The following is a 27,197-nucleotide window of genomic DNA, read 5'->3' on the forward strand; positions in this document are numbered from 1 at the left end:
TTCACCACCCTAGGTGCGCTCACCGCCTTCTCCTTGGGGGGGGGGGGGGGGGGACACTGCCTCGCTCCCCCTCCGATGGGGCCTTCGAGCTCGACCGGGGCCTCTCCAGGAGCTTCGCCGGGTGCTCGGCCTTCCTCTTACCCGAACCAGAGCGTTGGCTCGTGGTTGATGGTGCCGGGGAGGACGCGCCCTGCCTGGCGCCCGTAGAGCCTGACCGTTCGGCGCTCCCGGTGCCAGCGGACTCGCGATGCTTGGCCTTGTGTTGGACCCCCGTCGCCGGGGCATCCTCAAAGGTCTTAGAAGACCGCTCAGATTTCTTCCTCTTCTTCTCGCCTGACGGGCTCTTCCCTTCCAGCCAGTTGGCGAGACGCTGATGGCGGTCCTTCATGGTCCGCTCCGACATGTTGCCGCAAAACGCACAGTCCTTCTCCACGTGCGTCTTGTCCTCATGTAGGCAGTAAAGACAAAAGGAGTGTTCGTCCTCCTTAACAGACCCTGAACAGCTTTCCGGGCGTCGAGCTTCCCTTCTCCTGGGCCATGTCCGAGATGGGCCTGAGAAACTTCTGGAGTCCTCCAAAAGCGTAGCTCGACGAAATCGTCACCCTTGAGAGGCGTAGACTAATCCGACACGGGTCCCCGTTGATCGGATGGAGAGTCGGTGGAGCCTGAGGCTCTTTTTGACCGAAAAAACGAAGTTTTTGAGAAAAAACGTGAAAAAATAGCACTAACGCTCGAGAGCAATAGCACGAGGATCCCAACACTTGAACGTGCGGTAAAAATCTGAAGATGGCTGCCAGAGACGGGGCTTAGGTAGAGGGCAGTCATTGGCTGTGGTCAGTATGACGCAGAGATCAGTGATTGGTTACTACTACAAAAGACAGATCAGAAACAAAACTGATACTGGTTTTTTCTTTACCGAGGATTCCCAGCCTGACGGGGAATATTCATGAGCATGTGAATCCATGCCAGACCCCATGCTGGAGAAGGTAGGTCACTAGATGAGGGGGCAGTGGAAATCTGTTGCGAATGTAATGTCACTTTTTCAGGTTGGGGGCCACTGATGCCCCTCTAATGGTCATTGGTATTCAAGGCTGAGCAGCGAATCAGTTGTACCACACAGCAGAGGAAGCTGCTGCTCCATGCTACACATGCAGGCAACACACACTGCACCTTCTAAACTATTAACTACATCTCGGACATCTAGCACATTGCTGCCTGATGAACATGGTTTGTTTGGGCCAAGTCGCAGGCCAATGTGTTAAATCATTTATTGGCACAATAACCCTGCCACGATGCCGAAGTGCATTACGATTCATGGTACAGGCTTCATGGGAAAGCCGGCCATTTAGAAAATGAACCATCACTTGTGCTTAAAATGATCACCCAAGCAGCAAGCGAGCTCCCATTTAGCATTTCTGCCACAGCGGATGAACACGTACTTAGCATTTATAGAATACAAACTGTTAGCATGGATTTCTAAACTCTGGACAGAGGTTTAGGAGGCCACCCATCTTAGTGAAACAGGCGACACTTCTGGGAAGACAGCCAGACCAATTCACGGTAGCTTGGAGAGCAGTCAGGGCTAAATCTCAGGAGGAGGGGGGGCGATTGGAGGTCTTTAACAAGCACACACAGTGTCACACCAAGAATTGCCATTAGACAGAAGTATACAAAAATGTACTATTTATTAGGCCCAAGAATAAACACAAATGAACGAATAGCAGAATACCACACAAGCAACAGACTATGTAAAATATATACAGTCACTGGAGTCAAAGCGACCAAGTTAATAACTCTGCCAATGCCTGCAAAAGTGTTGGGTAAGATTTTCATATGAGTGATGCAACTTCCTGACCCGTGTCTCCCCAGAACCTTTTGCTTGGACTTGCTAATAATGTTACCTTGTCCCTAGGTGAAGGGGAATCTCTCCCCCCCCCCCCGCTCCTAGTCTTTTACTCTTTTTAGGTCTCTCAATAGTGTATGGTTGACGTTATAGTTTCCTATAACTTTTGGGCTTATACTGGATTGCCCCTTTGGGCTCCTCTATCAATTTCTCTTGCAGGTATTTGGGTGAACTACCGTTCCCAAGTAGTAAAGAGGGATTTTCTTCAGTGTTACATTTTGTGCAAGTCAGCCAGCACACCCCCACCTTATGTGGAGTGCTGTTGAGGAGAATTTTCAGAAATGTGCTAATGCCTCTCCACCTTAGAGACCCCCCAGCTCTTTTGCTGGACTCTAGGACTTACATTTCTTCTGGCCTGCAGAGAGTGAGAGCCTTTTAACCACTCATGTATTTTAATGTGATTATGAACTCTGTTTCTTTTGGTTGCGGAGTCTGACAAACTCCATAGGCATCATCTATTTATATTGTGTCACACAGCACCTTCAGTGCAGTGGCACAGGGAAATCTTTTAGATTTCCCCAAAGGTTTAAACACCTTCTCTGGGATAAACTACTGTTTCCCAGAGCAGTGAAGTGAAATTTACTTTACTTAGCATTGTAACTTTCTAGACCCAGCACACACTATCCTACAATAGGGTGCTGGAGGGGTTACTTGGTATCCCCTATGTCTAGCTTCTCATGTAACATTTTTTATGTTACCCTTTTCTCACTGAATGGTTGGTGGCAGCAGTTTTGTTTTAACTACTGTGGTGTGTGTTTACCACGGGCTGCGTTCACAGCTACATTAAAGCACCCAAGGGTGCAATTTTTGTCAAAATGGCCCTGGTTGTCTTTTTTCACCATTTCTTTGTGGAAAGGTCCTTATTGAGGTTTACTCTGCCCGCCAAACCCGGGTTGCTCCCTTTGTTAAGTGATTGGCCGGCCGGCTGTCCGGTAAGGACAGCACCCTGCTGGGTGACTGACAGCTAGGCTGGAATTAATGGGAGAAACCTACATAAAAGGCGAGGCTTTTTGGCTTAGAAGGCAGAGTCGACCACTGGACGAAGGAATCCAAAGAAGAACTTGAAGACGCCTGCTGCAACTCCTGGACCATTGGTTTGCCCGGTGAAGCCCTGCTGCCGTGCTGAAACTCCAAATTCGTAATGACAGAAGCCCCTGCAAGGACGACTTCTCCCTTTGAGTTGGTGGGACCAATCAACTCCAAAGCAAGCCACCTGGACATCCTCTCGGAGCTGGTTGAAATTCCACTGCAGTTACTGCTGGAACCGAATAGCCAGGGAGAGGAACACCAGATCAGGTGTATTGCTTTTTAGCTGGCCAAGAGCTCCAGGAAGCAGGACTGACCGAGCCTGAGCACCTCAAAAGAGTGCTGGACCCCAGATGCAAGCAAAGCCCATCTCGACAGCCAGGAACCACAGTGTTGCCATTTGCGGTAGACACGAGGAGCTAAAACACTGAGTGCCACTGGTTTGAAGATTGCCGGTTGCGGTCGGTGACCGTCCCATTGCAGTGCAGGAGTCCTCCCTCTTGTCCCCCCCCAACTGAGGCCCAGGAACACCAGGTTCTGCAGAGCTGCACAGAAACAGAAGTCATCTGCTGCCCCTTTTCTTCAACCTAAAAGGTACTGTACAGTCTAAGAGAACTTACCTCTTGTTGTGTAACTGCACTTGTTCTCAGTTGGAATGACCTGTTGTGGTTGCTTTGTAGAGTTGCTGAAAGCTTCTTTACTTCACAAGCCTAAACAGCTTGTGGCTCTGCTTTGAATTCATCTTTTCTACAAAGACTTCTAAAACACTGTGCAAGACTTACTTACCTGCAAGAAGTACTTCAGCTCACCTAGACTTTTGCTCAATTGACTTTGACTTAGCCTGGCTCCCTGAATGACTCTTCTGCACTCTGACGTGTTTGATCTTCCTTCCAGGAAGGGGTTAACTAACTTTGCATTGGGGTTACCAAAAGTACTTACCTGCTTCAGAATATTTGTGCGATTCCCTTGTTCTGTTCTAATAACACTTTTCCTTTGACATATTCCCAAGTCTGATTCTAAATGCAACAGTGATATATTAATATCCCAGCACCCTAGCAATTGAAGTCACCTGAGGGTGTAGGTAGTGTCTGTAGGTCATCCCAAAAGGGTATTTGCTGATTTCGAAATATTAAGAGTATTTCTGAAGTGTATTTTAATGTTACTGTTATATTGCCCCCTTCTGAAGAAGGCTTACTCTAACTGACTGTTAAATTAATAAGTGTTTAATCAAGAAACCTTGTGTGTAAGAGTTTATTTGCATACTTGTCACTGTGAATCTCTGTAACTCCCCTACTGCTCACATTGACCCCTCTTGAGATAAGCCTGGCAGCTCCACACGCTACCAACCTGTGTAGTACAGACTTATACCAAAGTTTGGGCTCCTATTGCCAGGAGGTCAGGGTTGTTGTAGTGCACCCAAAGGGTCTGCATACAACCTTGCCTAACAAGTGCTGGGGGATGCAATGTATCCCCTTTCCTACTTACCTGGGAACATTCTGTTACAATTGCAAGTTCACTTGAATGGCTGGTGGCAGTGGAACCTTTAGTCTTAGTACTTGCAGGCGGTTAATTCCGCCTTGGTAATAGTAGGGGCACCATTTTGCTCAAATGGGGGTCAGAGGGGGGCTCCTTTTTTTTGGACAATTGTGTGCTTGCTGTTTCTGAGATCTACCCCTGCCATTCTAGGTGGGAACGACCTCAGTGCAAGTTTGGTCTTTGGCGATAATCCTGTGTATTCTCCACCCAGGAGCCATAGTGTCCTGGAAGAAACTCCACAGCCCTTTGTCTTACGCATTGCTTGAAATACTACAACTCTCAGTGGGGCACTGGCTGTCCTGGTTGGACAGCCAGACTGCCCCTTGCTATAAAATGCAGGGGGGCTTGGGGGGAATTGCAGAGGTTGTGCTTTATTTCCTAATAAATACTCCGAACCTAGAAGCTGCTGACAAGTCGACCACTGGAGATGAAACCGAAGAGAAAGATGAAGAAGACAGCTATAGTGATTTCCAGCGACCAACGAGCCTCTCTGTAACCAGAGCCTGTTGGAAGAAGCTTTCATAGACTGGACTTGTGTAGAGACCTCCTCAGGTGTGACAGGGGAGAGGGAGGGGAGTGGTGGGGACGGCCGAGGAGGGGTGGGGGGGGGCCAAAAGAGGCGTGTGCACAAGTGGGTGCTTAGGAGAGAGAAGACAGGGTGACCTGTGTTTTGGTGGTGAAGTGTGCAGCCAGGGCAGAGGAAAGGGCCTGGGTGGGTGCAGTAAAGGAAGAGGCTACAGTAGGATTGGCCAGTTCCTTGCAGACTTTGAAAAGTTTGGCCGTGTTGTTGGATGCAGGCTTGAATTTGGACTTCTTGGACCGGATGCAGTCTCTATATTGCCTTTGCAGAAGACAGCAAGCCAGTTTGTCGAGAGTGCGCCTGAAGATAAGGATGTCCAGAGCATTGGAGATGGAAAGGTGAAAGTTAGAGAGGGCTGTATCTGGGTGGGAGTCAGGCGCAAGAGTAGGAGGAGGAGGAGGAGGAAAGCAGGTGGAGGCAAAGGCAGCCACTGACACTTTTATCATGGGTCGGATGACTTTGAAGGTCAGGGGCAGTGCAGGGTGTGCCAGTGCTAAAAAGGAGAGGACAGCTTCAAGTGAGAGGAGAGAAGAAAGTGGTCAGTCCATGAGAGTGGGGTGGTGAGAGTAGTAGAGAGGATTGTCTGAAGAGAAGAGTATCCAAGGTGTGGCCGGCGATGTGCGCTGGTCCAGAAGGTAGAATGGAGAAAGAGGGAGTAGCAAAGGTTGCGGAAGGCTCTTGAAGAGTTAAGATGGATGTTGAGATCCCCCAACAGGAGGAGTTGGGAGGAATAGAGTCTGTACTGTGTTTTTACACTTTTGCTAAATTTTGACTCTAGCTGCACTGTGTTTCGATTTTGGCTGTGCCCAGTGACTGCATTGTGCTACTCTGTCCATCTATTCCTGTCTTGTTCCACCTCTTCTCCTTGTCCTTCGCCAGACCCCCCCGACCCCCACCCCCGTCTCCTTGTCCCCCTCCTCCTCATCACTTATGGCACTCTGTTTCTCCTATCTTCTCGAAGCGCTTCTCCATTGACTATCCTACACTTCTCACCAAGTCTGGTGGGAAGGATATCTTGGTCTCCAACCCTGGTCTCCCCATCGCTGACATTTAGACCAGCGCATCCTCCAAACAGACCCTCACTGACATCCTCTTTGTCATTCCTTTGCCAGACCTTTGGACTCCTCATAAGGTTTCTGTGCCCTGCTTTCTCTTCTTCCCCCATTAATGATGGAACCCGGTGGGAGGCCCTACTGGACCCCTACCACTCCTGTAAAGTAATCAAGGTCTACCAGAACGGCACCATCCTGGTCCAAGACCCTCAGGCCAACCTTCTCCTCTTTGATCGATGCTTCCCGCACCTCATCAACTTCCTTCGCCTGCTGTGCCTACTCTCTCCTCTCTGGCTTCCTTGCCTCCCACCTCTCTCCCCCTCCTTGGCTACCTTGCCCTCTCCTCCCTCTTCTGCCCCACCTCAGGCTCTTTCTACAGTTCCGCAGTGCGTACCTCCAATTTGTACCCCTCCCCGGAAGTCCTTCATGGTTGGGAACCTTCTCCATATTGCCACTCTCCCTCAGCTGTCAAACACTCCTCTGACATCTGCCGCCTCCTGGAAGAACTCGAACTTGATGTCCTCGGTCTCACCAAGACATGGTTCACGGCTAGCTCTGTCACAAGCTTTGACACTCTCCTCCCCGACGGCTAGATCCTCTCCAATCCCAGATCCAACCATCTGGTGGGGGTGTAGCCTTGATCTTCCCAAAGTAGATTCCTGCCTCCGATTCCTATGCAGGCCTACTCCTTCAAATTCCCTCCCTCCCTACCGCTCTCCCTCCCCATTGCTACTATCCATCTACCACCTGGTCAGACTACCTCTTTCCTCTCCGAGTGAGCGGACCTCTCCTCCTCCCTCCTGGCCTCGACCACTCAACTTCACTCCTTGGAGACCTCAATATCCACTTGGATGCTTCCAGTCCCTCCTCTGGACTCTTCTGTGACCTCTGCGACTCGCTTTGTATTCTTCCCTCTGGCCTGACTCACTCTGCAGGGTACACTCTGGAAGCTCTCATCTCCTCCGACCTCAGACCTCCCCCTCTCTAACCCCTTCACCACTGCTCTCTCCTGGAGCGATCACTTTCTCCTTTCCTCCCATCTCTCTCGCAAGCCAAGCCAGCTCCAGCACTGCCACCTATATTCTTGTTCACCCGGCCATTGAAGCGTGCATCAATTGAGGCTTTCGCTGCCACTTTCTCTCTCCTCCTCTGTCTGGCTCATCCCGACACAGCCCTTTCCAAGCTCCAATCTGCCATCTCCGATACGTTCAATGTTCTTGCCCCTGTCATGAGGATCCGCCAGAAGCCCAAAGCCAAGTGCAACTCTTGGTACGACTGACCGCGCCACCCTTAACCCCAAGTGTAGAGTGGCTGAGAGAAAATGGCGGGCATCTTTTTTTTTTGTTGATAACTGGGCATCTTGTTCATCCGCGGACAAACTGGCCTGCTCCAAAGGCAATACCGGCTCTCTGTCCGCACTAGGAAGAATGCCCACATCAAAGCCTGCGTCACTGTGGCATCTAACAACTCGGGCGAACTCTAAAATATGCAAGGAGTTGGCCAATCCTACTGCAGTCTCTGCTAAACCCATCCCCACCCAGACCCTCTGCACAGCCCTGGCTTCTCATTTCATCTCTAAAACCCAGGTCATCCCGTCCACCCTCTCGTCCTCCCTCCACTAACTCTGGCCTCCCTGCAGCCAGCTCTCCTCCCTCTTTCTCTCCCTATCCTGAGATTTCTAGACTAGTCTGATCTATGAAAGGCTCGTCAAAACAGGTTCTTCCCTGTTCGTCCAAAACCATCAAGGACCATATTGACACCTTTGCTCCTGCCCTGGCCGACTTCTGCAATCACTCCTTTGCCACTGGAGCCTTCCCACTGAAGCACTCTTGCGCACCCTCTTCTCAAGAAACCCAAAGCAGACCCTTCCTGCCCGGCTAACAAACGCCCGATTTCCATCACTCCTTTCCTGGGCAAACTCCTGGAAAAGCTGGCCATCTCCCAGCTTAACCTCCACACTGTTTCTGCTGGTTGTCTCCATGACCCCCAGTCTGGCTTCAGAGCAAACAGAAGCACGAAAACCTCTCATGAACATCTGTGAAGATTGCTTTCCAACCTTGCCTCTAATCTCCCCTCTGTCCTCATCTTACTTGTTCTCTAATCTGCCTTTGACATGGTCAACCATACCATCCTGCTCAACCGCCTCTGTGATAACCTGGGTATCACTGATTAGGCCCTGGCCTGGCGGTCCTCTCCTCTCCAACTGACCCTCCCAAGTCCAACGTGGATCCTTCCTTTCCTCCATCTCACTGTCCACTTGTGGTGTTCCCCAGGGGTCTAACCTCTCGCCCTGGCTATTCAATCAATACCTGGCACCCCTCGCCCACCGCATTGCTGCTCTCTGCTCCAACTTTCAGTGCTATGCGGATGACTCAGCTCGTTCTCAGGCTCCCCTCTGCCACCCCTTCTCCCTCTCTCATCTGTGTCTGCAATCCAGGAGTGGTGTGCCGCCAATTATCTCTGCCTTAATGCCAGTAAGACAGATTCCCTTCATCAGCACACCTGCACCCTCCTTTCCCATCACTCTGGCCGGCCTCCACACTTTCCTTTTCTCCACACATCTCCGACGTCTCTTAAGAAGTCAAACTACCAACTGAACCTCCTGAGAGGTATTGTTCCTTTCCTCTCCTTCCCCCAGAAGCTCACTGTCTCCAGAGCTCTGATTCTCTCTAGGCTAGACTACTGCAACAGCCTCCTTCTAAATGTGTCTGCTTCTACTCTCTGCAACTCATGCAGAACAGGACTGCAAGACTTGTTCTTGGCCTCAAGCCCATGGATCGTATCTCTCCAGGACTGAAATCTCTGTGCTTGCTACCATTGGCGGCGAGGGTCACTTTCAAAACCCCGGCATTGTCCACAAGGCTTTCTGGGGCCTGGACCTCAATAAATTCAACCGTCTCTTCCTAAATATCTTCCTACTCAAGCTCTTCGCTCTTCCACCTTCAAGTCCCTTATGGTTAGTCGCTTCTCTAAGCAACGAGTTGGTGGCAGATCTTTCTTCGGCTGGGTCCTCCCTCTGGAACAGCCTCCCTGCCACTCTGAAACTTGAGAACCATCTTCGGTTCCGGAAGCACCGCACGACTTCCCGCTTTGCTTCTGCCTTCTCTCTTCCTCTACCCTGCTGATCTCTGCCTGTTCCTGGGCACCTGGCTACCCTTCTGAATCTGGGCCTGGCTCCCTGCCCACCCAGCTGCATATCCGCACCACCTCCTGGCAACCCTTGCACTTGTCTGCATCTGCAACCCTACAGTCCCCTTACCTGCACTTATTAGACACCTGGTGCCTGCACTTAACTCTTGACATGGCCAGCTGCTGGCCACACTACCTGTTCTTGTTTGATCACTTGTTCAGCACTTTCCACACCTCTCCTGCCCCTTGCACTCTCCACCTCCCCTCTCCCTTGCAGTTGCACGTTCACAATGTCACTCGGTCTAGTAAGATCGTTGTTTTTCCTACTTTGTACCCATCCCTTTCCTAGTCACGCCCTGAAACAGTTGTGTATGGGCACAATATCAATAAAATATATCAGAGAAGATGCCAGGTCAGCCTATTCCGAGAGTAAGTAAGAGAGTGGACTGGCCCGGTGGCCGATGGAAGGTGGCCAGAATAAGCGAAGAGACAGGGGGGTTGGGGGGGGGGGGGGGGGAAAGAGAGCCTGCAGATCAGGCATTCGAAAGAGGAATATGCCCGAGTGGGATCCACTCTGGAAAGAGGAAGATGTGAGCTGTAGGTAAGTACACTGCACCTTAGTTAGACATGCACACCAAAGAAACTATTACACGTACAATTTATATAAAATTATATATACACACCCCAGAATCATTTTAAATACTTGAGGGGTTTACACTAGAACACTTCAGAATATAATTCAAAGGACACTTTGTGTTTGTTCGTGGTTACATTTGTAGCAACGTTAGAAAGGGAAGAAACAATGTTATTGTATTATTGGTTATTACGCACACCTGCGGTTTCTAACAGTTTATACGGTAATACATTTACTCTGCAAACACATATGGTAAAGTTACTTTAAGGGAGGAAAATCATTAGTTTAACATTAGCTTGGTTCAAGGTTCTAGAGAGGGTGGCTTTGCACAGCAAATCTTTTAAGTCCAAAAACACAACCCTAGCTAAAGGCAGTTCGGAGAGGGCACAAAGTCTTGACAAGCAGCAGAATACGAGAGTTCCTGAGGATTTCTTCCAATCCAAAATACCTTCAGCTATCCCTCTGCAAGTACCTCCACTTTCGAGCTCTTCGCTCCTCTACCTCCAACTCCCTCAGGGTCAGTTGTTTTTCAAAGAAACAAGCTGGGGGTAGATCTCCGTCTTAGGCTGGGGCCTCAGTCTCCCTGCCACTCTGAAACTTGAGAACCATCTCCGGTTCCGGAAGCTCCTCAAGACTTTCCTCTTCGTCACCCTCTCCCCTGCTGATCTGTTCCCTCTCGGCACTCTGCACCTGCTGACCTCGGTCCTCCGGGCCCAGGTACCTGCTCACCCTGCCACCCTCCCGTACTGACTCCGGGCCACCCCTTGCACTGGAGTCTGTATCCGTACCCAAACAGACCCCCCCCTCTTTTTTTTTTTATTCCTGCACTTCAGACCTACCCTGTCTGCTGCCTTAAATCCAGCACTTGCTACTTGCTGGGCACTACCACCGTTTGTTGCCTTGATTATTATTTATTATCTGTTCTCCTCTGCTCTGCATTTTCCACTTCTCCCCCTTCCATGCACTTTTCCCCCTTCCCTCTCCCATGCACTTGCGCCTTCTCAATGTCACTGGGCCTAGTAAGATAGTCGTTTTTTTCTCCCCTGTTCCCCTCCATGCCTAGTCGCACTCTGAAACACATGTGTACGAGCACGATACAAATATAATATCAATTCAAAGCAGGAAGGGAGAACTATAAAAGGACTCAAAAGTGACAAGCGTACCTGGAGGTTGGAGTTTGCGTGAAGATGAATCAAGATGGTTAGCAAACCCAGAGGGACACCCCAGGTCTGCAGTTCACTCCAGACGCCCACAATGTGTGTTGAAGGCGAGGGAAAGATCGAGCCATGCACCATAAAGAATTGGACCTCCCTTGATCTCCCAATAGCCAGATTTGTGATCAAGCCTTTCAATGAAGCCAATTTTCTGTCTGTGCAGAATGCCCCTTCCTTCTGCCCAGGCCTCCAGAGTACTGTGGTGAGGTCTGATCCCCCTTTTTTATAGATGGGAATAACTAGTGCCGTTTCCCACGAATCTGGGAGCTCTAAGATGTTATTTAACACGTCCCGCAAGATCCCAGACCACAACGGTGCATCAGCCAGGGTAACCCATTGTGCCCTGGAGGAAGATTTCTTCCTCATCAGGTCCTCAATGATTTCCCAGAAAAGATAGATATCCCACGGAACCAGTCACTCTCAGATTTCCTATATAGTTGAAGGCAATGAGACCGCCAGACTTCTTCACGAACAGCACTGGCCTGCATCAATGACTGGGATTTCCCCTCGCTATTTACCACTTCCAAAAATTACTTGAGGATTGGCATCCCAGACATCCAAGCATCGCCTCGCTGTCCCTCTGAAGACAAAAGAATCTATGTGCCCCAGACCACACTTTATATGCGTTTGTGGTGGATTTACGCTGTTGTATGTAGCTCATGGGGGAAGAGTGGGCGTTTCTCAAGAGAGTGGATTTCCTTCCTCATTGCCCTTTTCTGTGTACTTGTGGCCTCGTCAAAGTCATGAATATGAAGGCTCCTCCTGGCAGCTGTAATGTCAACGGGTGCATCCATTGACCATAAGAACTCCTGGAAGAGTTTCGGATTGTGGAGCTCTTCCATCCCCCTACCCCACCTGCCTCCAAAGCACAGTGCAATTTCCTATTCAGGACTTTCCAATTCCCGTTGAATTTCAAAATGCGGGATCCACCCGGGTTCACCAACAACACTGGATATACCATCCTGGCCAAATAGCATCTATAGACCCTCAAAGTGAAAACTAACATTTCGTGATCACTGAGTGCTGTCGATTTAACTTTAAAATAGTAACATTGACCAAATAACTCAGCCGAAAGGAAAACATATCGATAATTTACTTTTGCACACAGGCTCCCCTAGTAGGTGCTGGTGGAATATCTCCAAGAATGGAGCCATTAGCCATCTTCAGATTCCAACCACGACAAATCTCTTCCCAAATCCTCCCATTAGACACAGACTTACCCTTAAAACCATTGGGGCTCTCCGCAGTCAGACACTATAAATCCTCAGCAATAATCAGCCCAACACTCTCATCCAACGGTGGTATGTTGGACAACAAAGATAAGGAGAACAGAAAGTCGCCGAGATTGGAGCGCACAGGGTTCCAGTACACATTTATCAGTACTATACAGCTAAGCTTCTCCTGAACATCTCCAATACGAAAGTAGGCCACCGCTGCTAGAATACCCGGTTATCAATTGAAATTTTTACTAGATCTACGAAGATGGTGTTTGTTTCAATGACCTGGCCTCCTGCGGGACGACCCCCGTTGGAATGCAAGGCCAAGTTCTATATAACAGAAAAACCATCTCCCACAAAAGGGCGCAGGAGCCTCTTCCTCTGAAGAAGCACTTTGCTGCAGGGACCAAAAGGTATTAGCACCCTGTCTTTTAGTCACTAAAAGACTGGAACCCAGCGTATTCCAACATACCACATTAACGTGCCCCCTACCTAAAGTGGGAGATAATCTGTGGCAACAGGGATATGACCTTAATCTGCACATCCTGTTGCCGTCTGGCCCACCGCTCTAATTGAAGACCCATCCCCATCCTGAATGGGAGAAGCTCTCGGGGCTACTGACTCCCCACGGGGTTCGACCCGTTCGCTTCTCCCGGTGTGAGGGTTCCCCCACCAGGGCCACACTGGGAGGGCTGACGAAAGCAGGTATCCCATTTTCTTAAACTCCTCTCCCGCAGCTAACAGTGCATCCAAACCAAGGCGGGATTTTAAACCAATCTCTACAACATTGGTTCTAGATACGAAAGGGAAGCATATATAGTCTATGCCCAAAGTAGAAAACAAGTTAAGTTCAGGAATTGATCTAGCAATAGAAAATACCTGCATCCTGTTTAATACACAGCCACCCCCACCTCCCGGCAGCTGGTATAACCACACTCTAGGCAAAACAAAGGGCTTTGCATCAGACATCCTCTCAGCCACCCTCACCCGGACCGGCTGTGAGCTCTCCTATCCCACTTGATGACCAGAAAACGAGGACACCAAGAGACCACTGACCCTGGCCACCCCACTACCCAGGGGCTCTACGCCAGAGGGGGCCCCTGCACTATCTCCCCATTCAGGGCTGTGCAAAAGCTTGTTTTTTTGGTTGAAGATTGGGGCCAATTTAATGGGTCGCACATCAGGGCCATGCCCTCCCCCTTTGACGGGGATGTAGATGGTGTAGCATTGGCGCCTGATTCAGTCTGTGTTGAAAAGTCCCTTCCCTCCTGAGGGACCCGCAGGGGAGATAGGGACACCTCTGGGGTCTAGGCATTTGCGGTCTCTTGGTTCCTCGCTCTTAATCTCCTCATAAAATTCTGAGCCCGCGAGTTCTTGCTCTTTTTAGATGTCTGATTTTTTGTCTTTGGGGCCACGTCCTCCCCTGGAGAAATTGACTAATTTTATTTTTATTTTACTTTTCTCAGTGTGGGAGTCAGGACAGTCTCACCAGTGGCCTCCTCCCCTTCATTTGGAGGCTTACTTTTGGCTTTCGCAAAGCCCTGGTCAGTTTGCAGGCAGTGGTTCCCCTCTCCACTCACATTTGGGAGTCCCAATCCCATTTTCCTTGAAGAGCTGGGCACGGCAAGTTCCTCCACAGGGGAACGAGCCCCAGAATGATTACAGGGGAGTTGCACAAGCCTAATGAATTCTTCCATTGTGGATTCATAAAGAGGAGTGTCATCAAATAGGTCTTGGCCGGTCCCCTCCTCTGTGTAAGTCTTTTGAGGGCCCCCTTCTGGTGGTCGAGTTCTGGCATGAAGGGTAGACAGGTGATTTTTTAAACAGACACAGGACAGATGCTATGCTGCCTTCCAAATAAGACATACGATCATTCATGGAGGATATATTGGACTGCCACACCTGCAGCCTCTGTCCTTGTGCAGCTACTGCAGTTTGTAGGGCCCTGACATTATCCACCATCTCCTGGTTAATGGAGTTACGGAAACCCACCAGGGCAGCATCAATGTCCTCAGGATGCTCCTGAGTTTATGCAGACTCCCCCCAATTCCCCCCACCCCCCAAAGACCATCTAAGACATAGAAACCAAGTGGAGGGCCTTTAGCGTGGGATCCGGTCGCTGACCCGCTTCTGCCTCATTTTGGAGAAGCGGGGCATGCTGTGTATTGCCTGTCACTGTGTCTTTAGGAATTAGGGACACTCCTTCACCCAAGATGTTGGTAGATTCCAATTGTATGGCACTCAAGCCCTCTGCCACTTCCAAACACTCCTGGTCTGGCAATTGTGAATGGTCTTAATGGAGCACACAGCTGCTCACATACGAACATTAACACAAACACCTCATCATTCAATAAAACGCAGCAAAAACCGGCATAGCTGCACATAAGCGTTCTACAGGCCCAACGCAGCCAGAACACAGTCCTGGTGTCCACCCGCCAGACTGCACACATAAATGCTAGGAAGCAGCTACCATCAGGCAATTGCATCAGCTGCACACAACTGGTGCACCCAAGCACCCTACGACACCTTATTCTCTCAACTGTCCTGGACTATGGTCCCAGAGGGCCTAATTTACTTACCTACGTTTTAGATCATAACAACCCAACCTCTCATCTCCCATATCACTATGCCTACTCTCGTCTCTACACCATCACTCAATTAGAGTGCAGCTATACCCCTCAATCAATTTCGGCCTAGCTGCTCACATACGAACATTAACACACAAACACCTCATCATTCAATAAAAACACAGCTATACCCCATGACAAACGGGCCTAGCTGCACACATAAGCGTCCTACAGACCCAATGCAGCCAGAACCCAGTCTTGGTGTCCCCAGCTTTTCTCAGAGTGGGCCGACCTCTTCTCCTCCCTCCTGGCCTCAACCACTCAGCTCCTCCTCCTCCTTAGTGACCTCAACTCTCTCTTTGCTCTTTAGAGCCCCCTGTGATTCCCTCTCCCTCTCTATCCTCCCCGCTGGCCCAACGCACTCTGCAAGACACACACTTGACGCCTTGATCTCCTCTGGCCTCCCCCTCTCTATCCCTCAGACCACTCCTCTCTCCTGGAGTGAGCACTGCCTCGTCTCACCTCTCACGCTCTCCCAGTCACCCCCCCCCCCCAAGAGCCAACTTCACCCTCTGACAAACTAGCCTGTCGCTTGCTCCAAAGGCAATACTGAGGCAATACTGAGAAGAGAGTCCACATTCAAGCCCATGTCTCTGTGGCATCTAACAACTCGGACGAACTCTTTAAAATCTGCAAGGAGCTTGCCAACCCTGCTGCAGTCTCTACCCCTCGCCCCCCAGGCTCTCTACAATGCCCTTGCCTCTCACTTTATCTCAAAATCCCAAGTCATCCTGTCCACCCTTTCCTCCCCTACCCCTCCTATTCTCTCAGTCTGTGCTTGCTGACCCTCCTACATCTAGCCCCCACCCGCACACACCTTCTCGTCCTTTCCCCTTTTCTCCCCTGACAAGGTCGCTAGACAAGTCCGATCTATGAAAGCCTTATCAAAACAGGTTCATCACTGTTCCTCTAAACCATCAAGGACCACATGGATACCCTCGCTCCAGCCCTTGACGATTTCTGCAACCACTCCGTTGCCTCAGGATCCTTCCCCTCCCCTGTGAAGCACTCCCTTGTGCATCCTCTTCAAGAAACCCACAGCTGATCCTTCTTGTCCGGCTAACTATCAGCAAATTTCCATTACTCCCTTCTGGGGCAAACTCCTGGAAAATCTGGCCATCTCTCAGCTTAACCATCATTCCGATTCTGTTGGCCGTCTCCATGACCACCAGTCTGGCTTCAGAGCAGCCAGAAGCACGGAAACTGCTCTCCTGAACATCTGTGAAGATCTGCTCTCCAACCTGGACTCATCCCTCGGTCCTCATCCTACTCAATCTCACTTCTGCCTTCGACACGGTCAACCATACCCATCCTGCTCAACCTTCTCTGTGATAACCTGGGTATCGCTGATCAGGCTCTGGCCTGGCTGACCTCTTTCCTCTCTGATCGACCCTCCCAGGTCCAACTTGGGTCCTTCCTATCATCTATCTCCCTCTCTTTCTGTGGTGTTCCCCAGGGGTCTAACCTCTAGCCCTGGCTTTTCAACCAATGCCTGCCAACTCTCGCACACTGCATTGCCATTTTCTGCTCAAATTACCAGTGCTATGCCGATGACAACTGATTTTCAGGCTGCCCTCGGCCACCTCCTCACCCCTCTCTCATCTCGATTGCCTAACTGCCATTCAAGAATGGTGTGCCGACATTTGAATGCCAGCAAGACAGAGATCCTCCTGATTGGCACACACTTCACCATCCTTTCCCCTCACTCTCTGGCCGGCCTCGCTTGGCCCTCCTCCTACCCCCACCTGCAAGGCTAAGAACTTTAGGGTCATCTCTTTGACTCCACACTTTCCTTCTCTGCACACATCTCTGATGTCTCTAAAAAGTCAAACTTCCTACTGCACCTCAGAAGTATTATGCCTTTCCTCTCCTACCCCCAGAAGCTCACTGTCTCCCAAGCTCTGGTTCTCTCTAGGTTGGACTACTGTAACAGCCTCTTTCTAAATCTACCTGCCTCTACTCTCCGCCCTCTGCAACTAATCCAGAACAGGACTGCGAGTCTGGTCCTTGGCCTCAAACCCTGGGATTGTATCTCTCCAGCTCTGAAATCTCTCCATTGGCTTCCAGTGGATGCAAGGATTAATTCAAAACCCTCTGCATTGTCTACAAGGCATTCAGGGGCCTGGGTCCTAAATACCTTCAGCTATCCCTCCGCAAATACCTCCCCTCACGAGCTCTTCTCTCCTCTACCTCTAACCCCCTTAGGGTCAGTCGTCTTTCAAGGAAACGAGCTGGGGGTAGACCTCGGTCTTCAGCTGGGGCCTCCCTCTGGAACAGCCTCCCTGCCACACTAAAACTTGAGAACCATCTCTGTTTCCGGAAGCACCTCAAGATCTTCCCCTTTGCTTCTGCCTTCGCCCCCCCCCCTCCCCTGCTGATCTGTTTCTCTCTTGGCAACGTGCAACTGGCCACCCTCTGTCCCCTGGGCCCATGTACCTGCCACCCTCCTGGTCACCCCTCGCACTGGGGACTGTATCTGTACTCATTCAGTCCTGCCTTCTCTTTCTGCAATTATCAGACTTACCCAGTCCGCTGCCTTAAACACAGCACTTGCCACTTGCTGGGTGCACTACCACGGTTTATTGCTTCTATTATCCATTTATTTTATCTGTTCTCCTCTGCTCTGCACTTTCCACTCCCCCCCTTCCACGCACTTTTCCCCCCTTTCCCTTGCATGTTCGAAAATGTCACTGGGCCCAGTAAGATCGCCGTTTTGTTCTCCCCAGTTCCCCTCCCTTGCCTTGTTGCACTCTGAAACACTTGTGTATGAGCACAATATATAAATGCCTAACAACATAACAGCCTCTCAGTTTTTTTTCAATCTGGACTTGTACAGCCACTTCGCTCTCCACGGTAGCCAAAATTTCAGATCCAGTGTCCCTGGGAGCCTCTCCGAACTACCCCCTCTCTTCTATAGTATACGGATTCCAGATCACACCGACCCAGTGTCTGGGGTGGTGGAAAACAAGCTTCAATCGTTCTTTTTACTGAGGAGGCTGAAAGGGTATTTATAAACACTCTGTCCCTAACCAGACAACTGTCATTCAAAATCGGGGTGATCGTCCCAGACACCCGGGAGTCCTGTCGTACTGTAGTTATGGGGGTTACATGATTATTTGACGCAACGCCTTCAGTCAAAGATAGTGTTGGTGCGCTTGACTGTAGAGCCGAAAGACTCTGCCTTGCATTCTGATCGTAGAAAATGAGTCCGGCTCACTGGCCCTTACATCATCCCGGTACACTCCACTTAAAAAATGGTACATTCTGAGCATCCTTAATCGTGACGCACAGGGCCGTAACTTAAGTGGTCTATAAAGGAAGCATTAAAGTCCATAGGAAGCCAGCTGAGGGTAGGTAAACAGGGAGGTCTCAGATGAGACCTAAACACTTTGAATTGTGTAGTACTATAGAAAGCCTCCCGCTGCCACTTAATTTGAGGCAGATGGCAATGAGGCTACTCCTTGGCTTCAATAGCCGTCTGCTGCAGCCCGAATGCACCCAGGAAGGAAGTGTCTCTCGGCTGGTCAGGGAGACCGCAAGAATTCTGCGTCCAAACTCTGTGGCAGTTCCGTAGTGTAGTGAGGCAATTCTAGCTTCCTCCTCCTCCTTTCCGGGCACAGAAAGGAGAGGGACAGCAGACTACGGGCTTACAAACAGCGCAGACTGCAAAATCTCTGCGACAAACTCCGCCTGGACCTTTTTCTTTAATTCTGAATGAGTGGAGCCTTTTTCCACTCATTCATTCTTATGGGCTCTGCCATTTGGAACACTTTACTCTGTATTCTACCAGTCCTATTTCCCATTTTCCTCCATCTCTTTAAAAAGGCATCTGTATTTCACTACTGCAGCAAACAGCACCTTATGGGCAGTGTTGCTGGGAAGCCTTTGGGTCCTCCTCCGAGATTCGTTCCTATATCCTAGAGTAACTACAGTTCTTAGTATATCACCAAACACACAGTCACTCATTGGCATACACCACCTTATGTGGAGTGCCTAAGGGACACCTAGCTTCCCCCATCTCTCTACTACTACTGTACCTTTCCAGTCACACAGACAGCCCCCTAGTTATGGTGGCAGTGGACATGTTCTACCAACTGCGAGTTTTCTACTACAGGCGATGTCCATAGCACAATAGGGGCTTCTTTTTTTGTAATTTCTAGCATGGTTATTCTTCGTTAGCCCTACCACGATTCTGGGAGGGTGAGGACTGTGCATGTGTTTTGCCTTTGGCGGTAACGCTTGGGTGTCCCCCGCCTAGGCTCCAGAGTGTCTAGGCAGGCAGGAAGTGGGAGAGGAATCTTCCATCCCCCCCACCCCCTGTCCTTTGTCAGAGTGCCTGAATAGGATCAGCTCGCATTGGAGGTCTGGCTGTCCTGATTAGACAGCTCTACGCCCCTTTCTGTAGATTGCTGATAAGAGATTGCACAGGAGTGAGTGCTGGAACTGTGTAAAAGGTGAGGCTCCTGGCGTGAAAAGCAAGTCGACCACTGGAAACTAAAGGAACTGAAGCAAGATGACCAGACACCTGCAGACCCTTTGAAATGCCGTGCAGAGACCACTGCGACCCATTTTAAGTGAATTGTCGAGCAAAGACCGAATTCGTCCAAGTCCTTACTGAGCCCCCAAAGGACACTCCAGAGACACAATCCACCTTCTCCAAGTCACCACAACAGAGTGCAGGACCCACAGAAGATTGGCCGGGCAAATCCCGTCATTTGTTGGTTCTGCAGAAAAGGCACCAAAACCACAGGGTGGCCAGAGAGGTTGATGAAAGCCGTGCCAGAGGTCCTCCCTCGAGACTGCTGCCGAGAGATCCCGTCCACTGGCCTGTCTTTCGTAATCAGACCAAAGTATGCAGAGGTCGGGTCCAGAGAGGCAACATCGCGGAGCATGAAGCCACAATCCCTTTCTTCTAACCAAAGGTACTGTGGGGAAAAGGCATTGCTTACCTCTTTCCAGAAAGTTGCTCCAGAGCATTTGAGTGCACGTAGGGGTGTCTAGGGCAACTCCCTCTTACCTCCGACTCAAGCTGCTGCTTGGGTCCCTTTAGCAAGTCCTTTAACAGGGTCTCCGACGTTGGTTAAGCCTTCTTGCATTTTTTATCCTAGAGACTAGAAAAGTATCCATAAGAACCTTCTGCTGCTATTCAAGACTTTAAACCTCTCTGAGCTGACTTTTAGCTAGGATTGCGTTTTGGACTTTAAAAAGACTTGCTGTGTGAAGAAACCGCTTATTGAACCTTAAGCTATGCTAGTTTAACACTAACCAATTATTTGCCCTCCTAATCTTATTTGTCTTAGCTAAACTTAAATTACTGTATTACTTTGTGGGTGCACGTCATTACTGATAATACGGTTAAACCTGTCAAACTCCTGTAACAATTGTAAGCGTTCAGCAACCACCAACTGAGAAGCAGCTTTTCGGAAGCAACTAAAAGTATACCTATGAGTATATGTTTATTGTGCCAAGTATCTAACAATGACTTGTGTAAATATAATCTATATTTTTAATATAAATGTATGTGTAAGTGTTTCTTTGATGTGCATTTCTAACTGGGTTCTGTGTACTTACCTACAGCTCACATCTTCCTTCTATGATAAGCCTGACTGCTCTAACAATCTACCAAGGTTCCTGAGTAGTATGATATTGTGGGGAAGCGAGCATTGCGGCCCCCACGGTGCTCGCGGCAGTTTGCCTGGCGGCACCTGCTGGCCTGCCTGCACTGTCACAGCGCCGGCCGCTCTCAGATTTGTCCAGGCCGCCAGCACTGCGGGAGCGCAGGACGGGCTCGGCTGCCCGCAGGCACCATGCAAAACCCTTCCCCCTCTAACGTACGGAAAAGGAAAATGGAGGGGGGATGGCAGCTTTCTTTTAAGGGGCAAGACTCACAGGTTACCAGCCAATCCCATGGAGGGTGGGAGAACTGGTCCATGATTAGCCCATACACAAGCCTATCTCGGAATATAAAAGGAACTGGATTAATCCTCATTCTGTTGCTCGTTGCAGGGAGGAGAAGAGAGTGTAAGCGACTGGTGGGCCTATCTGGCCTCGTGAGAATAGGAGAGACCTCAGAGGAAATACTTACCCCAGACTTTAACCCCACAGTGAAGTAACTGCCCTAAAGTCTGTGGTTATTCAGTTCATGAATTTACACCGTTTCCTTGATTGTTCAGCATCAATACCGGCTCCTGTTGTGATTCTTACAGATACCAAGACTTGGGGGGGGGGGGGGGGGGGATCTATAAACCACTGCAATAGCTTACTAAAGCCTTACCCTCCAAGTAGGACTTTAGGAAAACTCCCTTAACAGTAACAGGTGAGTTTCTGTTAAAGGTATTCTGGGCCTGTCTTGTGGAGGGTGTCAGGAATCAAGTTCCTGTCTGGTCTCTCTGGCATAAGTGGAAAAGGTTACCCCCTTTGTCGGTTATCTCCAGCAACACAGCACTCTCCTTTACCTTCCACTAGAACAAGAAGCAACAGTCTAGTGTTCCCTAAAGATGGCAGAGCTCCCTCTGAAGCCATCACTTCAGTGTTTACTATTTAATGCCTGGATAAGGCGAGCGCTACGCACCGCTTTTAATCAGATACCGACGCTCGTTTACCCTCGACTAGTATCCTTTTACTATATTTTTCTTGGCTTCAGAGGTTCCTTGTATCGTCCACATTCTACTTGATTCATTCCTTATAGCACTCTGTGTTTCCACGGTGCCGCTTCCGTTCCCCGCGAGCTGCCGCCTTTCAGCTCTCGTTTCCTACCGTCACTGCCATCTGCCTGCGCTGCACTCCTGCATCCCATACCATCCTTCCTCATTTGATTCTTCCTGTTGCAGCCTTGATGCTGCTCCTCCTTTGTTCTGAAACACTATTGCTGCATCTTGCGTTCCCGGCCCCCGCTCCTGTGGGGCTCCATTCCTTTGATCCTATACTTCTCTCCAGAGCATTCATTGACTTACATTTCAAGAACTCTTTGGCCTGCACATTCATTCTTCTGGCAACACTTGGAATCAGAAGTGAGCGGCTTCAGTTTTAGTTTAGTTTTTTGGTGACCGAGGGAAGAAAGTGTCGGAGAATGTGGTGTACATATAAAGATTTGGATACAGTGTTATATGGTGCGAGGGTGTCTGATCAGCGTCCATGGTGCATCCCAGGTTCTTTCCTGCGTTGAACACGGCAGGCGGGTGGGCCTAGGGAGGAAGGCCAGGGCTTGGGTTGGGGGAAGAGAGCAGACTTACCACAGATAACTATTTCTGTTTTTCCAGGGATGAGGTGGTGGTGGTGGTCTGTCATCCAATGGTCAATGTCTGAGGCAGGAAGCAAGATCGGGGTGGGGGATGGAGGCAGACTTAGGGATCATAAAGGTGATCTGCGTGTCATCATAGTTCTAACAGGTCAGGTTATGCGAACGAATAAGGGAGGAGGCTCATGTAGAGGTTGAGTAGGGGGGCCCTGTGGGATGCTGTTGATGACAGGACGCCCCTCTGAGGAGAAACAAGGATGATCTGTTAGCAAGGAAAGAGGAAATCCATGCAAGTACTGTGTCTTTTATACCAAGTGAGTGGAGTCTGTCAGTGAGGATGCTGTCAATGGTGTCATCGGCCCCGAGAGGTCAAGGAGGATAAGCGTGGCAGAGCCGTCTGTGTCTGCAGTGCTTTTGGCGGTAAACCAGATGGAAACTAGGGACCATTCAGTTCCACAGAGGGGTCTGAAGGCAAACTTGGCGTGGCTGAGAAGGTGGTTGGATTCGGTGGAGAGACCGAGCCGGGAGTAGGCTGTTCGGTCTATATGTTTGGTTAAGAAGAGGTTGCTGGAGATAGGTCTGTAGTTGGATGGAAGTAGGGGGGCTTGATGTGTGAGGTCTTGACTGCTGCTGGAAATAAGCCTGTGGTGAGAGGAGTCTATTATGGATCTCACAATGCCACCTCCACAGGTTGAGGAAATGATTTAAGGACGACGGAAGGGCATGGATCACTCGGGGATCCCGACGGGCAGCTGCTAGCAAGTAGCTTCAGGAAATCAGGTTGAGAGATGAGAGCGAAAGAGGAGAAGACATGCTGGAAAGGAGTGTGGGGGTGTGATCGGGGTGGGAGTGCCGCTAGTTTTGAGCCAGTGGTGCGGTTTCCTTCTGTCAAAATGTTGTACAAAGGGTCTGAGAGGGCATCACAGAGTGCTTGGGAGAAGTGAGGCCGTGCAAGTAGGGCCTTCAATTCTGAGATCTTGTGGAGTTCCTTGCTGCTGTTTGACCTTTTGAATTTCTGACTTTTAGACATGGATCGGATGGGCGCAGGCAGCTCTATTAGGCGGAGAAGGGCCACCCCGCCATCTGAGTTCTAGGGTGTGGTTGAGTGTTTTGAAGGAAGTAATGATCCATATTGGTGAGGGGCCATGTCTGCTGGAGGCCAACCTGGAGGGGGTGAGAGGCTTGAGAGCCATTGGTCAAAAAGGCTGATGGAGGGTCGACCTCCCTCGACTGGCAGATTTGGAAGGGAGGAAAGAGTAGGGAGTCTGCAAAGTCCAGGGTTACTATGAACTTGCTTCACAGCAGGAATAGGGTGAATGGTCCAGTGTTAGTCAATCATAGAAGAGGGTGTCAAAAGCGATAAGAGAACGGCTGAGCGGTCCGTCAATGTGGGGGTGGGAGGGGGTCATGGAGAGAAGGTTGGAGGAACTGACATGTTCATCAGGGGGGGGGGGGGGCGTGGTGTGTGTGCAACTAAAACTCACTCGCCACTTCAATTATCCGAATACACAGCACACTATGATATGATAGGTTATTTATAAAGCGCTTAAAACCCAGAGGTTTCTAAGCGCGGACCTGGGGATCAAACCTGTGTTGCTCTGCGTCGTCTTCCTTCCAAGGCAAGCACGTTACAGCTGAGCTATCCTCCCGGGACAATGTCTTAATTGCCAAGTGTTGGCCATCACGGGTGAGAGCAAAGGCCTGTTTTCAAGTTTAAACAACGTGTGCTGCACAGATGAGGTGCCTATGCATTTACTGGTGCTTTGATTTATAGATTAAATATAATTCCGCCGAGTCTCCTCTTACAAGATGCACGATTCAAGGGATTATTAACAAAGGACATGCTAAAAGGGCAGGTTACAGGTTTACCAGAATCACCAGGTCTCCCTCTTTCCCTCAGTGCTTCAGGGGGTCCCTATTCAGGGGGAGCCCCCGAAGCACAGAAGGTAAGTGGACGAGTCAGCATTAGCAGCAGTTTGAGAGTCAGAAACATTTACCTTTTTTGGTTTAGGAGGGGGCGAGGGTGTCCTTTCCCGCTTCTCGTGCAAACTTCTTTTGCTGGACTCAGACGTATGGCTGCTCCCCTTTGTGCCGTTCTGTTTGCTGCTGCTTCCTTTATGCGGAGCTGGGGGTGCTGGGGGTGGTGGAGGGACAGGCTTTTTCACAAGTTTTTTCTTCTTTTTAGGAAGGTCATAGCTTAAGCAGGATTCAAAAGACATGGTGGGTTGTTCAAATTTATCCTCTGTGTCAGAGTCTACATCAGAAGAAAACTTCACAGTCTTTTTTTCATGCTGATTTGTGTCTTTGGAATGACTTTTGCTCTTTCCCTCCCGCTCAGTGTGGGGCTTTTCCCGCTCGGCCCTCGGACCATCCAGGTCAAGCCGGGTCCGCTCGCCTTTACTTTTCTCTAGCTCCCTGGACTTCTGTTTCTTTAAAAGGTCTGGCTTTTCCTCTGGGTGCTGCAGTCGCTCCTTTTTAATGACACTTGGTGCAGGATCATGGCTATTGTCAGAGTGCAGCTGTGGACGATCCTTGCGCGAGATGCTGGATGCAGTCACATGTTCATGGCCACGTGCTCTCCTCTCCACGTTCTCAAGCTTCTCCCGGGTGCCACTCAGCGAGGACTGCTCCCTGTGTAAATCCTTCCCAGAGGGCTTGGGGAGTCTTTCGTGGCTCCAATTGACCTCTTCCTTTGCCTCGATGCGATGCTTCTCACGGTGTGAGGTTTTGTGCTCCTTGCTGCGTCTCATGACTGCACCATCAACAGTCTCTCGGTGACCATACTGGGCTTCCAAGTGGGACTGGCCTTTACTAGCTTTGTGGTGAGAGCCGGTCAGTTGAGGCTCCCGCTGGTCTATATAAATAAGTGGGGGGCTGTCAGGTGGCTCTTCCAGGTGACTTTCATCATTGTCCCAATCTTCTTGGTCTGAATACTGCGCTGGTGGGGATGGCACCCATCTTTCCTCTTGCTGTCGGTTGCTTTGCTTCCTATCACGAGATACATGGTCCACAGACTTGGTGCGAGGGGGGTCAATTGCAGCCCTGTATTCGTTCTCCGCCTCATCCTCTTCTTCCTGAGGGGACGGCTCTCGCTGGGGTTTCCGAGAACTGCTCCGATCAAGCTCCCGTTCCTCAGAATGGACATTATTTCTGCAGAGAGAAAGAAACATGGACTAATAAGAATGCTCTCGCAAGCTACTGGTTGAGTGGGTAAGAAAAGCAGGGCATGCAAGAGCGAGCTAGTGAGGAGATAAAAAGGGAAGAGCAGGGACACAGTAAAGCGGGTGGCATGCGAAGAACCAACGTTTGCAATAGCGAAAAGATGATGGGGAGAGGAGAAACTGCCAGGAGAGGAAATCAAGAAATAGGACAAGTTCCAATAGTAAGCAGGAGCTGAGCAGAGTAATGCAAAGCGGATATGGAACAGGAGCCCTGCGGGCATGATCCAGAGGCCAACTAAATCCGAATACTACAATTCTTCAAATCTCATCCTGCAGCACACCCCACAGAAAACCCGAAGATGGAGTGGACATACCGCTCTGGTTCCTGAGGGACCAGCTTCTTCCACCGTGCTACCAGGGACTTTGCAAACTCGCCCACCAGCTCGTGTTTTCGTAACCCGTTCACAGTTTTTCCAACACCAGTTTCCTGCAAGAAAAGAATTTAAGTTAAGAGTAAAGCAGACATCAGCTAAGGAGAATCCCCAAGTTAATAAGGCTTGAAAACGCTTGGCTCTCTGTGGGCCAATAAGCTTTCCCAAGAGTGCAGTTAGGGGAAATTCCCACACCCACCCCAGGCTGCAAAACCAAGAACAGGTAGGTGCTGATGGGTTTGGGGGAGCGTGGGGGGTCTTTACTCAGAGGGAGGACTTGGCTTGCACACAGTCTTGCTTCGTGCCACTTGGTGCCATTATCTCGGTCCCAGACTGAAGAAAACCTACTACTCTCAACAGCCGATGTTGGGCATGACATAACGGCACAGGTCTGGTCTGGTTACATTTTGTGCTCATTGTTGCTGTATGCAAAATGTGGCAAACTTGTTCTAAAATCCACCGGCTCCATATTTTCTCCAATCTGAAAACTTTTTAGACGAGACGCATCACTCTCACACTTTTCAGCTCCAGTTTTTTTTACTGACAAGGTCTTGTCCCAAAGGAAATTAACATTGGGAGAGCTGGGCCATTTATTTTATTTTATTACATTTGTTATACGCCCAGACCTGGGGGAAATCACTGCGTAGTTCCAGACAATGGGAGAATGAACACAGAGGTACACAGGAGTAGCAGTCAATAATATACAACAATATACAAAATAGTCAGATATTATACAATATACAAAGCAGTCAGATATGTACAGTTAATTGGAGCGGATTAGTGCTCTGGTTCAGTTAGTACTTATTGAAAAGCCAAGTCTTCAAGAAACTTTTGAATTTAGGGAAGGAAGTTTCGTTCATGATGTGGGTGGGTAGAGCGTTCCCATGTCTGGGGGCCAGTGTTTTGAAGCTACTACCCCCTGCTTTCTCTCTTTTGTATCTGGGGGTTTCAAGGTATGCGTTTTTGTGGACCTGAGGAGTCTGGTCTGTGGCTTCATCATGACTGTGTTGTTGAGGTATTTGGGTGCTTTGTTAGCCCTGCATTTGCGAGTGATGCTGAGGGTTTTAAATAGAATTCTAGCTTGGATGGGGAGCCAGTGGTGGTCTCTTCTGGTGTTAGAGATATGTTCAGATGTTTTGATGCCTAAGGCTGCTCTGAGGGCTTTGTTCTGCATGAGTTGAAGTTTGGCTATGTTGGCTTTGGAGGTGCCAAGGAAGAGGATATTACAATAGTCTAGCTTAGACAGTATGAGTGCTCTGGCTAGAATAACGCAGTTATTGGCTGAGAGGAATTTACGGCTGAGGCAGATGAGTTTGGAGGTGTAGGAAGTGGACGAGGCTAATGTGTTTACTTGTTTAGACATGGATAGTGTTGCATCTAAGTAGACGGCAAGGGTCTTGACTTGTTTAAGAACAGGGATTATGGTTCCATCGATGGTGAATGATTTGAA

The 27,197-nt window shown here is 49.7% G+C and overlaps 1 protein-coding gene and 1 long non-coding RNA gene across 2 annotated transcripts in view; one reads left to right on the top strand and one right to left on the bottom strand.

Moving 5' to 3' along the window:
- Positions 1–27,197, bottom strand: part of ELOA (elongin A) — a 190,321-nt gene that overhangs the window by 130,467 nt on the left and 32,657 nt on the right. Inside the window, exons 3-4 of the mRNA XM_069622389.1 lie at positions 25,691–25,803; positions 24,153–25,305 (exon numbers count right to left, since the gene is read on the bottom strand). Coding sequence (XP_069478490.1) covers positions 24,153–25,305; positions 25,691–25,803 — 1,266 coding nt within the window. The remainder of the gene's footprint in view (positions 1–24,152; positions 25,306–25,690; positions 25,804–27,197) is intronic.
- The window catches only part of LOC138502982 (uncharacterized), a 129,287-nt gene that overhangs the window by 80,466 nt on the left and 21,624 nt on the right, over positions 1–27,197 (top strand). The gene's annotated exons all lie outside the window — the stretch shown is intronic.

The sequence above is a fragment of the Ambystoma mexicanum genome, chromosome 11 (genome assembly GCF_040938575.1).
Source record: "Ambystoma mexicanum isolate Mex_15411 chromosome 11, UKY_AmexF1_1, whole genome shotgun sequence".
Classification (NCBI taxonomy): domain Eukaryota; kingdom Metazoa; phylum Chordata; class Amphibia; order Caudata; family Ambystomatidae; genus Ambystoma; species Ambystoma mexicanum.